The 14,613-nt window shown below is 42.7% G+C and overlaps 1 protein-coding gene across 2 annotated transcripts in view; it reads right to left on the bottom strand.

Moving 5' to 3' along the window:
• Nucleotides 1–14,613, bottom strand: part of ECD (ecdysoneless cell cycle regulator) — a 35,315-nt gene that overhangs the window by 14,024 nt on the left and 6,678 nt on the right. For both annotated transcript variants that reach the window (XM_055132651.1, XM_055132650.1), the window contains exons 4-7: nucleotides 12,807–12,894; nucleotides 12,517–12,695; nucleotides 9,954–10,146; nucleotides 7,252–7,380 (exon numbers count right to left, since the gene is read on the bottom strand). In XM_055132651.1, coding sequence (XP_054988626.1) covers nucleotides 7,252–7,380; nucleotides 9,954–10,146; nucleotides 12,517–12,695; nucleotides 12,807–12,894 — 589 coding nt within the window. The remainder of the gene's footprint in view (nucleotides 1–7,251; nucleotides 7,381–9,953; nucleotides 10,147–12,516; nucleotides 12,696–12,806; nucleotides 12,895–14,613) is intronic.

Here is a 14,613-nt window from a genome sequence, read left to right as displayed (position 1 = left end):
CCGCCAGGGGTGATTCCTGAGTGCATGAACCAGGAGTGACCCCTGTGCATTGCTGGGTGCGACCCCCCCCCCAAAAAAAAAAAGCAAGTATGAAACAGGATCTTGTTCTCTTCTAAGAGGTAATTTTTCCTGATTAAGACCAGACAGGTATTTTGGGCCGGAGTAAAAGTACAGCAGGTAGGGCATTTACCTTGTACGTGGCTAACCTGGGTTCAATCCCTGGTATCCCATATGGTCCCCCAAGCAACACCAGGAGTAATTCCTGAGCGCAGAGCCAGGAATAACCCCTAAGCATTGCCAGATGTGACCCAAACAATAAAAAAACTAGAAATTTCAGGACTGGAGTGATAGCACAGCAAGAATAGAACTTGCCTTGCACATAGCCAACCCAGGTTCAATCCCCGACATCCCTTATGGTCCCCTGAGCTCCGCCACAGTGATTCCTGAGTGCAGAGCCAGGAGTATGTCCTGAGAACAACTGGGTGTGGCCCCCCAACAAAAGACAAACAAAAAAAGAAATAAAAATAAAACCAGAAATTTCTTGAGGCTAGTGAGATAATACAGTGGGTTGGCCTTGCACATGGCCAACCCAGATTTGATCCTCATAACCATATAAGAGGTTATGAGGCAGGGAGTCTCTTGCCCGCATGCCTGGCTGTCTTCCCCGGGGATCCTCGGAGGGGATGGGCTCCAGCTTCCCTCCCTGCCCCGAGCAGAGCTCCCAGTGGCCAAAGACCATCGGAACCCAGCCACAGCCATGCTCAAAGCCCTTCTCCACACGTTCGGACAGGCCTCACGCATGAAGGTACCAGCAGAGGAACCCAGGTGTGTGTAATCCCATCAACGGCCAACATCCAGAGACTTAAAAGCAAGCTCCCAGAAGCGATATCTTATAACCTACTTCTCCCTCTGGGAGAAACTCCCAAGCTACTGAGAACTTCCTGCCCACATGGGACAGCCTTGCAAGCTTCCCATGGTGTATCTATATGCCAAAGCCAGTAACCAGCTGGATCTCATTCCCCTGACACTGAAGGAGCCTCCAATGCGGCATCATTAGGATGGCCAAGAAGAGAGAGGTTTCTAAGGTCTCAGGGATACGACGAATGTAGAGGTTACTGAGACCGCTCGAGTCACTCAACGATCAATGGGATTTTGTGATTGTGATCGTGAACCATTATAAGATCCCCCCATAAGATCCTCCCGGTGTGATCTTTGAGACCAAAGGCAGGAGTCAGCCCTCAGTATAGACGCCCAAAAGAAATAAAACCAGAAATTTCTTGCTATAGACTATGGTTAGAGTAAAGGGAGGAATCACTTCAAGAATGTAGTAAGTAGTCATACAACTAGCTGATTAGTTGCCAGACATGTTTTCTGAAAACTTAGAATGTCTCCAATTTCCTTTTTCATGATATCTCAGTTAATAAAAACAGTCTGTTATCTGGCAAAGATAGTAGATTTATGAATAATCGCCAGATGGTAATAAAAACTCATGAATAGTTCTCAATTATTTTTTAGAAATCAAACGCAGTAAAAGCAGATAAACAGAATCACACCTGATTCACTAATGAACATCTTGAGATAAAGCAATGTGTGTGGAATATGGTGGCATATTAAAATTATAGCTAGAAAAAAAAAAAAAAGAATGTAGTAAGTGATACATGCCATAACCATGCTGCTGGACCCGGCGCCAGGCTGTTTTACTTAGGGTGTCCCGGGAAGCGGGGGAGGGAGCGGCAGTGAGGCCCCTCTCCACCCCAGCAGCCAAAAATCTCCAGAACTCAACAGCCGCCATGCTCACAGATGCTCTCCACATGCTCCGGCCCAGCCTCACCCACAAGTGAACATATTCCTGGACCATGTGGTGACATCTCATACCTCACACCACCCACCCACCCACACTCCAAGAGTACCATACCACATTTGATGGGGTTTAAAGTAGGAGGCTACCAATCTCAGAGAGAAGTATTTTTACACACACACACACACACACACACACACACACACACACACACACACATCTGTACACAAGGCTCAACCTTTGGCAACATGTCAACAATCTCTCATAGAAGGGCTTAATGGCCCCTGGGTAAAATACAACAATCTTTACACACTTTCCTCTAAGGAAACATTTTGGAGCATTTTCGCAGTTTTTCATAACAATACAAAATAAATTATTTGGCTCCTATTTGCAGCTTGAGTTGGGGTTCAGGATGGAAACATCCGAAATATATAGTAGGAAGGTGTAATGGTGGTGGGATTGGAGTTCAAACATTAAATGTAACCAAATATTGTGAACTACTTTATATATAAAAAAAAATGTAGTAAGAGCCCCTGGCAAAAAAAATTCAAACAGAAACTTCCCCATCATACAGGGCCAGCCCCCGCCAGGGCTGGGGCTCCGCTCCGGCCGGCCGGGTTTTCGGCCCGGGTGCCCATGTCTCTGCAGAGCCGGTGGATGTGGAACGAGCGGGAACCAGAGACAGCTTTAGGAATTGGGGTTCCAGCATCTGGCAGAATTTTCCCTGGACTTTATACAGAAATTCAAAACCGCGCGGACTTAACATTTATAATTGTCAGCAATGTGAAATGGTTCCTTTTGAACAGGTCTGACTTGGGGGGGAAACTCCAAATAATAACAGTAAGTTTTTGTTGAAATTTTGAAGGTTTTTAATGTAGCAGCCACCTCTCTGGACTGTGAACTAAGCAAAAGCCCCATGCTGGCCAACGCGGCGTGGCGTACACCATACTATGAGGCGCTGGAAGGAGGATGAGGGGGAAAAAGGAAAAAAAAAAAAAAAGGGAAAAGGAAAAAGGGAAAAAAAAAAAAGAGAGAGAGAGAGAGAGAGCTATGTACTTGTAGCAGTGGGGCTGCATATCTCTTCATTTCCAGCAATGAAAAACTAATTATCAAATGTAGTAGGTCTGTCTCTCTTGCTTGGAAACTCTAACAACTATAGTGAGTTTTGTGTTGAATTATGGAATGTAATCAAGGTAAAGAAAAAATGAAGTGAAATTCATTAGTTATACAGTAGGGGGTAGGGGGTGGGGGCGGGGGGTATACTGGGGTTTCTGGTGGTGGAATATGGGCACTGGTGAAGGGATGGGTGTTTGAATATTGTATAACTGACATATAAACCTGCGAACTTTGTAACTTTCCACATGGTGATTTAATAAAAAGTTTTTTTTAAAAAAAAAAAAAAGAAACTTCCCCATCACTCTAGAGTAGGACTCAGCCTTTCACACCTATGGTCAGGCATGTCCTGCACACCAGTCCACGGACCATCAGCTACCACCAAGGTAGTATGACCAGTAGTTTCAACCCTCTTCACCTGTGGACCAACACCTGTCCATGGATGGTGGGGAAGGCTCTCTGTCGGAAACTACTGCTAATATTTCACTTGCATCTTCTGCAGAAATAATCACACTCTCAAGCCAACGCGCATGTGCCCGTGTAGCCTGCTCTATCCCTTTTGTCTCTAAAGGGTCTAATATACACTGAGCCTTCCTTGTCCACATGACATATGCATTAGAAATAATTTTATATGAGCACATGCAAATTTATCTTACTTCCCCTAATTCATCAAACAATATCCTTGCTAACAGACACTTAGACATTTAGGTACTACTTCTACAAATGATAACACAAGTATCTGATTATGTGCCTGAACATGTGAAATATATGGAGGATAAATTTCTAAACGTGAAAATGCTATGCAGAAGAGTTTGCACAATTTAATTTATTTTTATTTTGTTTTTTTGGTTTTCGACTCATATCTGGCTGTGCTTAGGACTTACTCATGGTTCTGCACTCAGGGATCATTCCTGGCAGGCTTAAAGAACCACATGGGGTGCTGGGGTTCAAATCTGGGTACACTGTGCGCAAAACAAGCAATCCACTGTACTATCTCTCTACCCCCAAAACTTATCTTGCTTTGGGGGTCACACCAGGTGGTGCTTAAGGCTTACCCCTGGCCCTGTGCTCAAGGGTCACTCCTGGCAGGGATCAGAAGACCATATGGGATGCTGGGGATCGAACCTGGTTGAGCCAAAGACACTGGAACTTTCTCTGGCCACCACCCCCCTACCCCCCACTCCCCATCCCAACCCCTTTACATTTTTTTTTTCTTTTTGGGTCACACCTGGCAATGCACAGGGATTACCTCCTGGCTTTGCACTCAGGAGTTACTTCTGGAGGTGCTCAGGGCACCATATGGGATGCTGGGAATCGAACCTGGGTCAGCCCCATGCAAGGCAAACGCCCTAACCACTATTGCTCCAGCCCCCCCCCCGCCCTGGAAAGAGCTTTAATGTCTTCATTTAAATACCCTGATGAACACAGATGCGAAGATTCTCAACAAAATATTAGCAAATAGAATTCAACAACTCATCAAAAAGATCATACATCACGACCAAGTGGGATTCATCCCAGGGATGCAAGGATGGCTTAACATTCGGAAATCAATCAACATAATCCATCATATCAACAAAAGAAAAGAACCATATGATCATATCAATAGATACAGAGAAAGCATTTGACAAGATCCAGCACCCATTTGTGATGAAAACTCTCGCCAAAATGGGTATAACAGGGACCTTCTTCAATATAGTCAAAGCTGTTTATCACAAACCTATGGCAAGCATCATTCTCAATGGGGAAAAACTAAGAGCCTTCCCTCTAAGAACAAGGACGAGACAAGGATGCCCACTCTCTCCACTTCTGTTCAATATAGTACTGGAAGTACTTGCAATAGCAATTAGGCAAGAAAAAGATATTAAGGGCATTCAGGTAGGAAAGGAAGAAATCAAGCTCTCACTATTCACAGATGATATGATACTATACTTAGAGAACCCTAAAACCTCTACCAAGAAACTCCTAGAAACAAAAGACTCATATAGTAAAGTTGCAGGCTATAAAATCAATACCCAAAAGTCCATGGCTTTCCTATATGCAAATAATGAGAAAGAAGAAAGCGACAAGATAAAAGCAATCCCGTTCACAATAATGCCTCAATAAATCAAGTACCTTGGAATCAGCTTAACTAAGGAGGTAAAGGACTTGTATAATGAAAACTACAAAATTTCATTCAGGAAATGAAAGAGGACAAGAAGAAATGGAAAGACATCCCCTCTAATGGATTGGAAGAATTAATATTGTCAAAATGGCAATACTCCCCAAAGCATTGTACAAATTCAATGCAATCCCTATAAGGATACCCTTGACATTCTTCAAAGAAATGGAGCAAGCGCTCCTGAAATTAATATGGAACAATAAGCCCCGACGAATAGCTAAAGCAATTCTTGGGAAAAAGAAAATGGGAGGAATCAACCTCCCCAACTTCAAACTCTACTACAAAGCAGTAGTAATTAAAACAGCATGGTACTGGAACAAAGGCAGAGCTGCAGACCAATGGAACAGGGTTGAATACTTTGACACCCCCCCCAAACATATGATCATTTAATCTTTGATAAGGGAGCAAGAAATGTGAAGTGGAGCAAGGAAAGCATGTTTAACAAATTGTGCTGGCAAAACTGGACAGCTACATGCAAAAAAATGGGCTTAGATCTCCACCTATCACCATGTGCAAAAGTCAGATCAAAATGGATTAAAGACCTCAACATCAGACCAGAATCCCTAAGGTACATTGAAGACAAGGCCGGCAAAACTCCACGATATTGAAACAAACGGTATCTTCAAAGATGACACACCACTGGCCAAGCAAGTGAAAACAGAGATAAATAAATGGGACTATCTCAAACTAAGAAGCTTCTGCACCTCAAAAGAAATTGTGACCAATATACAAAGACAATCAACAGAATGGGAAAGGATATTTACGCAGTACCCATCCGATAAAGGGTTGATATCAAGGATATACAATGCACTGGTTGAACTCCACAAGAAGAAAACTGCCAACCCAATCAAAAAATGAGGTGATGAAATGAACAGAAACTTTCCCAAAGAAGAAATCCGAATGGCTGAGAGGCACATGAGAAAATGTTCAACATCACTAATCATCAGGGAGATGCAGATCAAAACAACAATGAGATATCATCTCACACCACAGAGACTGGCCCACGCCCCAAAAAACAAAAGCAACCAGTGTTGGTGTGGATGTGGGGAGAAAGAGACTCTCCTTCACTGCTGGTGGGAATGCCGACTGGTTCAGCCCTTTTGGAAAACAATATGGACGATTCTCAAAAAATTAGAAATTGAACTTCCATTTGACCCAGCAATACCACTCCTGGGAATATATCCCAGAGAGGCAAAAAGGTATAGTAAAGATGACATCTGCATTTCTATGTTCATTGCAGCACTGTTTACAATAACCACAGTCTGGAAAAAAACAGAGTGCCCAAAAACAGATGACTGGTTAAAGAAACCCTGGTACATCTACACAATGGAATACTATGCAGCTGTCAGAATACATCAAGTCATGAAATATGCATATAAGTGGATCAACATGGAAAGTATCATGTTGAGTGGGATGAGTCAGAAAGAGACAAACATAGAAAGATTGCACTCATATGTGGAATATAAAGTAGCTGAGAGGTACAAGCTTGCAATGATACAATTTCTGGCAGATATTTCTCTGGACTTAGTTACTAAAATACTAAAATACAGAAATCCAAAAGTGTGCGGCCGCTACTGCGGCCGCTCGATCTCCTATCTCTTCATTCTCAGCAATGGAAATTATCAAATGTTTTTCAGCAGGTCCAACTTTGGGGGAAGAAACTCCAAACAATAATAGTGAGTTTTTTGTTGAAATATTGAATGTAATCAAAGTAAAGTGAAAGTAAAGTGAAATTTATCAGTTACACAGGTGGGGTGGGGGGCTGGGGAAGTGGGGGGGTTGGAGGGAGGTATACTGTGATGATTTTTGGTGGTGGAATATGTGTACTGGTGAAGGGATGGGTGTTCAAGCATTGTATAACTGAGACTTAAACCTAAAAGCTTTGTAACTTTCCACACGGTGATTCAATAAAAGAATAAATTTTTAAAAAATTAAAAATAAATAAATAAATATCTGGCCTAGCTAGAATTAATTTTGGTAGAGGTAGAAAGGAATTAACTTGAATTTTTTAGATAGCTTCACATCTATTCAATCATAGTTTGTTGAAAACTTTTCTTATTTGCGCTGTCACATTCTCACATAAACAAAACATTACTTCTAGACATTATATGTCATGGCATTGTTCTGCTAAGAGCCTTTTCACATTAAACAATGAAAAGAAAATGTTCTGGTTCAACATTACCAACTTCATGCCCAGTTCATGGGCCCGATACTGGGGATGCAATGGAGGCGGCAGTTGGTATCCACTCCTCCGGTCGGGCACAAACCTTTGCTGCACTAACTGTGCATACAGACATTTGGTGAAAGTAACCTAGATGTTGGGACAAGAAAACACTGTCATCTTAAACAAGTCACTCCACTTGTGAGCATCATATTAATATGAGATGCAAAGAAGAGACAATGTATACACTGCTTATGTTTTAGAGTTAACATGCTTAACCATAAACACTCACCTTAGCACTCTCAGAATTCTTATCATTTGTTAAGATGGGCAAAATTCAATATATAGAGAGAAGATACAGAGTGATTTTTGTTTTGGGACACCCCTGCTGTACTCAGAGCTTACTCTTGGCTTGGTACTCAGGTTTCACTCCTGGCAGTGCTTGGGGACCATATGGGGAGATGGCTATTGAACCCAGGTTGGTTTGTGTGCAAGTCACACACCTTAATCTCTGTACTATCTCTCTGGTCCCATAGATTTGTTCTTAATTCTTTGGAAAAAATGAAAACAAAGTTTGTGGCGGTCATACCCAGCGGTCCAGCGCTGTGCAGAGCTTACTCCTGGCTTTGCATTCAGGGATCACGGGACCATATGGGGTTCTGGGGACTGAACCCAGGTCAGCCGCATGCAAGGCAAGTGTCCTACCTGCTGTACCTGCTCTGGCCAGAAGTGAAATATTTTAACATTAAGAAAGTAACTGGGGCTGAGGCACAGTGTACATGCTTGGCATGTCTGAGACCACGGTTAGATCCCCAGCACCACACTCCCAAGAAGGGGGCTTGACGGCAGAACCCAAGATAGTGGTGGAGTATAGACTCTGGCGCAGTGTGGTGCTGGAACACGGCATGCATGAACTCCTACATTTACAACACCGCACATCATGGAGCCTAAAACATGAAAGAAACAAGGAAAGGTTTAAAAAGGGCAAGCCTCTCTGGCACCATAACTCATTAATGGCCACAATCCAGAGACTCACACATAAATCTCAGAAGAGATCAACAAGCTGCAGAGATGCCTCCAGACCCCAAAGTCACCATCCAGTTAAAAAAATTAACTACAGCTGTATCACCCTACTTAAAATTTTAGAATTCCTGGAGTATGTGGCTGCATTCGCAGGTGTGTGATATCTCATACTCTACCCCACTGATGTACCAGGAGTAGCACACCACACACATTGGATGGGGTGTAAATTAGAAGGCAACTGACCTTGGTCAAAAAATATAAATATATATTAGCACACAAAGCTCAACCTATAACACCATGTTTGTAATCTCTTATACAATGACTTCATGGCTCCAGGGTGAGATCCAACAATCTTTACACACTTTCTTCTAAGGAAACTTTTTGGATCGTTGTTAGTGGATTATTCATAATAAGCAATATAAAATAAATTATTTACGGCTTGCTAATGGGGCAGGCTTGGGTGGTGGTTGAGAAAATTGGAAATAATGGTGGTGGGATTGCTGTTGTAATACCAAATGTAATAAGTTATTGTGAACAACTTTATAAAAATAAAGTTAAAATTAAAAAATAACAATAATAAATTAAAAGTGCAAGCCTGATCAGAGATAGCTAGGAAATGGTCTAATATAAAATAAGGAGTCAGACCTTGAAATCTTCCTCCACAGGATGGAAGAATAAAGGAAAAATTGTGTATTAACTTGTTAAGAAGAAACAGAATACACCTTCTCCAGATGGAGCCCTGGCGACACTGAGCAGCAACTAACACGGCTCCGGGATTTGGGACTGGGACACATCCGAGCCTCGGGGGGGCACTGGAGTGGGGCGGCGCCAGCCCAAACTCCAAGTGGTCCCGGCCGCCGGAAGTCACGCCCTCGACCCACCCTCGGCGCCATCTTGCCACTTTCAACAGAGAAGTGGCCAGGCATTCTGGTGAGCAACACGGCCCGGAAAATGCTCCGGACCCGAATTGGGGCCAACAACACCGGGGAGCCGGAAGGAGGAGGTGCAGCCAGCACACCTTCTCCAGATGGAGCCCTGGCGACACTGAGCAGCAACTAACATGGCTCCGGGATTCGAGACTGGGACACATCCGAGCTGCGCGGCCGCTAATGCAGCTGCGCGACCTTTTCTAAAACCTGAAAACATACAATCTTTTAATGGAAAACTAATTATCAAATGATTCCTTAGTAGGGTTATCTTGTTTGGGGGTATAACTCCCTGTGTTGATATATGGAACGTAATCAAGGTGAACAGAAAATGAAGTGAAATTCATCAGTTATACAGTTGGCGTGGGGGGCGGGGGTATACTGGGGATTTTGGTGGTGGAATATGGGCACTGGTGAAGGGATGGTGTTTGAATATGGTATAACTGAGACATAAACCTGAGAACTTTGTAACTTTCCACATGGTGATAAAATAAAAAATAAATAAATAAATAAAATATATCAAAAAAAAAGAAACAGAATAGTTTCATTTTTCCAGTGAACAATTAAAATAATGTTCAACTCCCTTTCCAGTGAAGGAAGCTAAAACTGAGAGGGGAAGGTGGGGAGAGAGACAGAGAGAGAAGGGGGGAGAGAGCAGGAAAAAGGGGTATTGGGGGGAGAGAGAGAGAGGGAGAGGAAAAGGAGAGGGAGACAGAGAAAATGTGTGTGTGTGTGTGTGTGAGAGAGAGAGAGAGAGAATGAGAGAGCGCTCACCGATGTCATGACCCGTGTTTCAGGCAAGAAGGTCTTAAAAACACGACAGGCTCGCAGGTCGACAGGGTCACGGAGATAGAAAGCCTGGACCCCCGCAGCCAACAGGCGGGGACACCGCTGCAGCACTGCCACGATGCCAGCAGGAAGGAAGCAGTGCGCTCGGTGGAGAGAGGCCTGGATCTTCTCCGGGTAGCTAGGACAACAAACAGCACGATTTTGTCACAGGAAACAACTGGAATTCTTCTACCATTAACTTCCATTTTAACGTGTCTTTGGACAAGAGGCGGAGAAAGCAAGTGGCATGTGAGGGGGCAAAAAAGACATTGCACACACAGAGGAAGACAGGAAAGGACAAGTGGAAAAGCAGGATGTGAAAGATAAAGAAAAGGGGCTAAAGGATCCAATGAAAACAAAATGGGCTTGTGGAAAAGTACAGGTCCCACATGCAGAGACCACAACAAAAGAGGCACCACAAAAAAAGAGGAAAAAGGAAAACTCCACTATACTTTAGAACAGTTAAAATCAGAATCTATTATGCAAAATGGCACTAAATACATGAAGAGAAAGCTGGACGAGATTTTTAAAAAATTATTAAGACTTCTGGTACTGAACATTTAATAATCAAATTTGAACAGCTAAACTGTTATAAAAGCTAACTCTCCTGGGCCAGAGAAACAGTTCACCAGGCAGGGCGCTTGCCTTGCACATAACTGACCAAATTCGATTCCCAGCATCCCATATGGTACCGAGTGTGGAGCCAAGAGTGACCCCTGAATGTAGATCAGGCAGTAAGCCCTGAGCACGGCCAGGTGTGGCCTAAAAACAACAAAATCAAGTTAAAATCCTCTCTTCCAAACTTAAGTGTTCAACTACGTCAGAAAACCCCCGACACGGCCCTAGAACTACAGAAATAAACTTGAGTATACTGGGCTACTGGGTTTTATCCCGAATGTCTCAAGGCTTTTTTTTCCCTCCTTTTGTTTGGTTTGAAGATTTTTTTTTTTTTTTTTTTTTTTTGGTTTTTGGGTCACACCTGGCGATGCACAGGGCTTACTCCTGGCTCTTCACTCAGGAATTACCCCTGGCAGTGCTCAGGGGACCATATGGGATGCTGGGATTAGAACCTGGGTCGGCCGCATGCAAGGCAAACGCCCTACCCGCTGTGCTATTGCTCCAGCCCCAGTTTCAAGATTTTTATCTTAGCCAAAATAGCTGAGATAAATGAATGCAATGACTGGAACAGAGAGATGCATCCAGACACCTCACAAGGCTGAGTCTGATCCAAGGCGCTCCAGAGTGTGGCAGGTGAGTTCCTCCACCTGCCTCAACAGAGCCCTGGCAGCAGACCTCCAGAACCCAATCACTGCTGTGTTTATGGCCGATCTCCACAGGCCCAGAAGAGCCTCATCCGTTAGAATGAATCTTCTGAAAATCTCGGGTATGCAGGTTTTGTGACCGAAATCTCCAGGCTCTCACAGTCTGGAATGAGGGACCTCCCCTCATCTCCCTCTGTGATCTCCCTTTGTAGGTAGCCTGTTAATCACACCCAAAAACTGCCTCTGGTGCCATATAAGTTCATTCATGCCCATGACTCACACATAAATCTTGGAAGAGATAAACACACTGCAGAGATGCCTCCAGACCCCAAAGTCACCACCCAGTTAAAAATCAGCTGTATGACACTATTCAAAATTTTAGAATTCCTGGAGCTTGGGGCCACATTCTAGGCATGTGACATCTCATACTCTACACCAATGATGTACCAAGAGTAGCACACCACATTTGATGGGGTGTAAAGCAGAAGACAATCAACCTCAATTAAAAAATCCATATATATATTAGCACACAAGGATCAATCTGTAACAACATAATCTCTTATACAAGGGATTATAGCTCCAGGGTGAGATACAACAAACTTCACTTTCCACTAAAGGTACTTTTCTGGGTCATTTTTTAGCGGATTATTTATAACAAGCAATACAAAAAAATTATTTAGGACCTGCTTTTGGGGCAGATTTGGGTGGTGGTGGGGAAATTCAAAATAATGATGGTGGGCAGGTGCAATGGTGCTGGGACTGGTGTTGGAATATTGAATGTAATAAACTATTGTGAACAACATTATAAAAATAAAATTTATTAAAAAATGACTGGAACGGAACTATAACACTTTGGGGTGGGAATTACAATATAGATCTATTTCTATAAAGAAGGAAAGTGCCTGCCATTGACGAGGGGTGATGGTGGTGGGAGGGAAACTGGGGACATTGTTGGTGGGAAATGTACACTGGTGAAGGGACAGGTGCTGGAACAGTATATGACTGAAACCCAGTCACGAACAACTTTGTAGCTATGTATCTCACAGGGAATGAATTTAAAAGTAAAATATAGGTATATTCTTTTGATTTTAAAATACATCTATTTGAATGTGTTAAGCACTTTCATGAAGGGTGAAAACAGAGTAAAATCTGTTTCAATCTGGACAGAAGGAATTCCACATTCCAGGAAAGACTAGAGCTGCACTAAACTGAAGACTCCATCAGAATGGGAGCAGCTTTTCTCTTACCCCTGGATGCGCCTATTCACAGCAGCTTGGATAGATTCTGAAGCCAAAATTTTATCTCGGTGTGCTGAGATTATACTCAAAGCTTGTGGGATCGTTGGCGTCGTGGCGGGCAGCCAGGAGATTGCTTCAGGTTTCTTTGGTGCAGGAATGATGCACAACTCCCCCCGGTGGAAAAATACCTTCAAAAAGGAGACATTTTCTTTAAGACTCGATCACCTAGAGATACAGGTGAAAAATGTGGCAATCTGATTTCCCCCTCTGTCATTCTTCCAAGTTTGAGGAATACTTACTCTGTTTGCACTGTTATCAGGGTCCAACCACTTAGGGAGAAAATCAGCAGCTTCTATTAATAGGAACTCTCCATCATTGTCTGCAATCCTAATGTTAAAAAAAAAAAAAGAAAGTAGTCTGCTTTGCATTTAAAAAGCACATATTTAGGGCTGGAAAGATACTATAGTGGCTAGGAGCTTGCCGTGTACGCAGCTAACCCGGGTTCAATCCCTAGCATTCCAGATGATCCCCTGAGCACAGAGACAGTAGTAACCCCTGAACATTACCATGTGTAGCCCAAAAACAAAAAAAGGGGCACATTTGCTAATCAAATCAGATTTATACTAATAATTCTTTTTTTAATCTTAGTAAATACCCAAGAATGTACTATGTGTAGACTGTTCTATAAACCGAAAGTTTTGACCATTAAGCACTGAAGATTATAAAATTATAAGGAGGAATTTCAGGGAGATGAGGAGAGAAAATACATATACAAATAACACACAACAAAAATAAAATCATACAAAATATGAAACCACATTCCCATTTCTAACACTACTCTTTAGCGTAGGAGTTCTTATATGTTCAATTTACATCATCTAGTATTTAAAAATAAAATGGCTGGAGCTGGACAGACAGTACAGGGGGTAGGGTGTTTGCCTCACACACAGTAGACCCAGGTTCAATCCATGGCATCCCATATGAACCCCCAGCACTCCCAGGAGTGGTTCCTAAGCATACCTGGAGTAAATCCTGAACACTAGTCGGTGTAGTCTGAAAACAAAGCAAAACAACAGCAAAAACAGATAAAAATAAAATGGCAGAGCATTGACGATTTCCTTAAAAATAATTACTGTATTTAAAATCTCTCATTTAAATCTCTCATGCGATACGATGGAAGAGTAGGGCATGGATATGGATGAAATAGAAGAACCTGAGCTGATAATTTTTGAAATGGATGATGAGTACACATTCTCAATTTTCATTTATATTTAACATTTATATATACATTTATGTAATAAGGAGCTTTTAGTTACTGTTACTTTTCTCTATGTCCTTTGGAAGAAGAGAACGTTAATAAAAAACAACAGAGGAAAACTATGTTAAGGGGGTGTGACTCCCTCTGCTGGCAAAACTGGTCATTAGCAAGAACAATTAGCTACCAGTAGACAAAAGGGAGTCAATGCAATCTGCTGTGTTTCCTATACAACTATATACTAGTTTCTCTTTAAATTTCTTTTGCTAATGACTTTTTCAAAAACACAGTTACGGTATAAATGAGGAAAACATAATAAATGTGTGAAATATGTATAAGTTTTTGTGAAAAGATATATCTTTGGGGGCCTGGGGATAGTTCCGTATCTGCCTTGAAAGGCTGAGGTTGATGAGGCTCTCAGTTCAATCCCTGGCCTCACTTCACATACCTGGGTGTGATCCCAGGCGCTTTGCTGTTTGGGACCCCAGGACTCCAAGCAAGTGCACCATCTCTGGCGCCTGCAGCCAAGCATATACAAGTATAACAAGGTGCACACTGAATGATGATTACTTCTGGAAAGTCAGGCAGACTCGCCCCCTTCCCTCCCACTTCTCTTCCCTGTGTTGCTACACTGTAGCCTATTGTACTGTTTAAAGTATGTTTACCATGTGCATTTGTTCTTTCGTAAAGAGAACAATTTCTGTATAAAACTAACGCACACAGGTTCTGTTTGGAATATTTTGTTTTTCTCTTTGCGGGTCACACCTGGCGATGCTCAGGGGTTACTCCTGGCTCTGCACTCAGGAATCACTCTTGGTGGTCAGGGAACCAAATGGGATGCTGGGAATCGA

This window comes from Sorex araneus, chromosome 3 (genome assembly GCF_027595985.1).
Source record: "Sorex araneus isolate mSorAra2 chromosome 3, mSorAra2.pri, whole genome shotgun sequence".
Lineage (NCBI taxonomy): Eukaryota > Metazoa > Chordata > Mammalia > Eulipotyphla > Soricidae > Sorex > Sorex araneus.
Note: the sequence above shows the minus strand (reverse complement) of the source record. Positions and strands in the feature narration are given on the sequence as shown.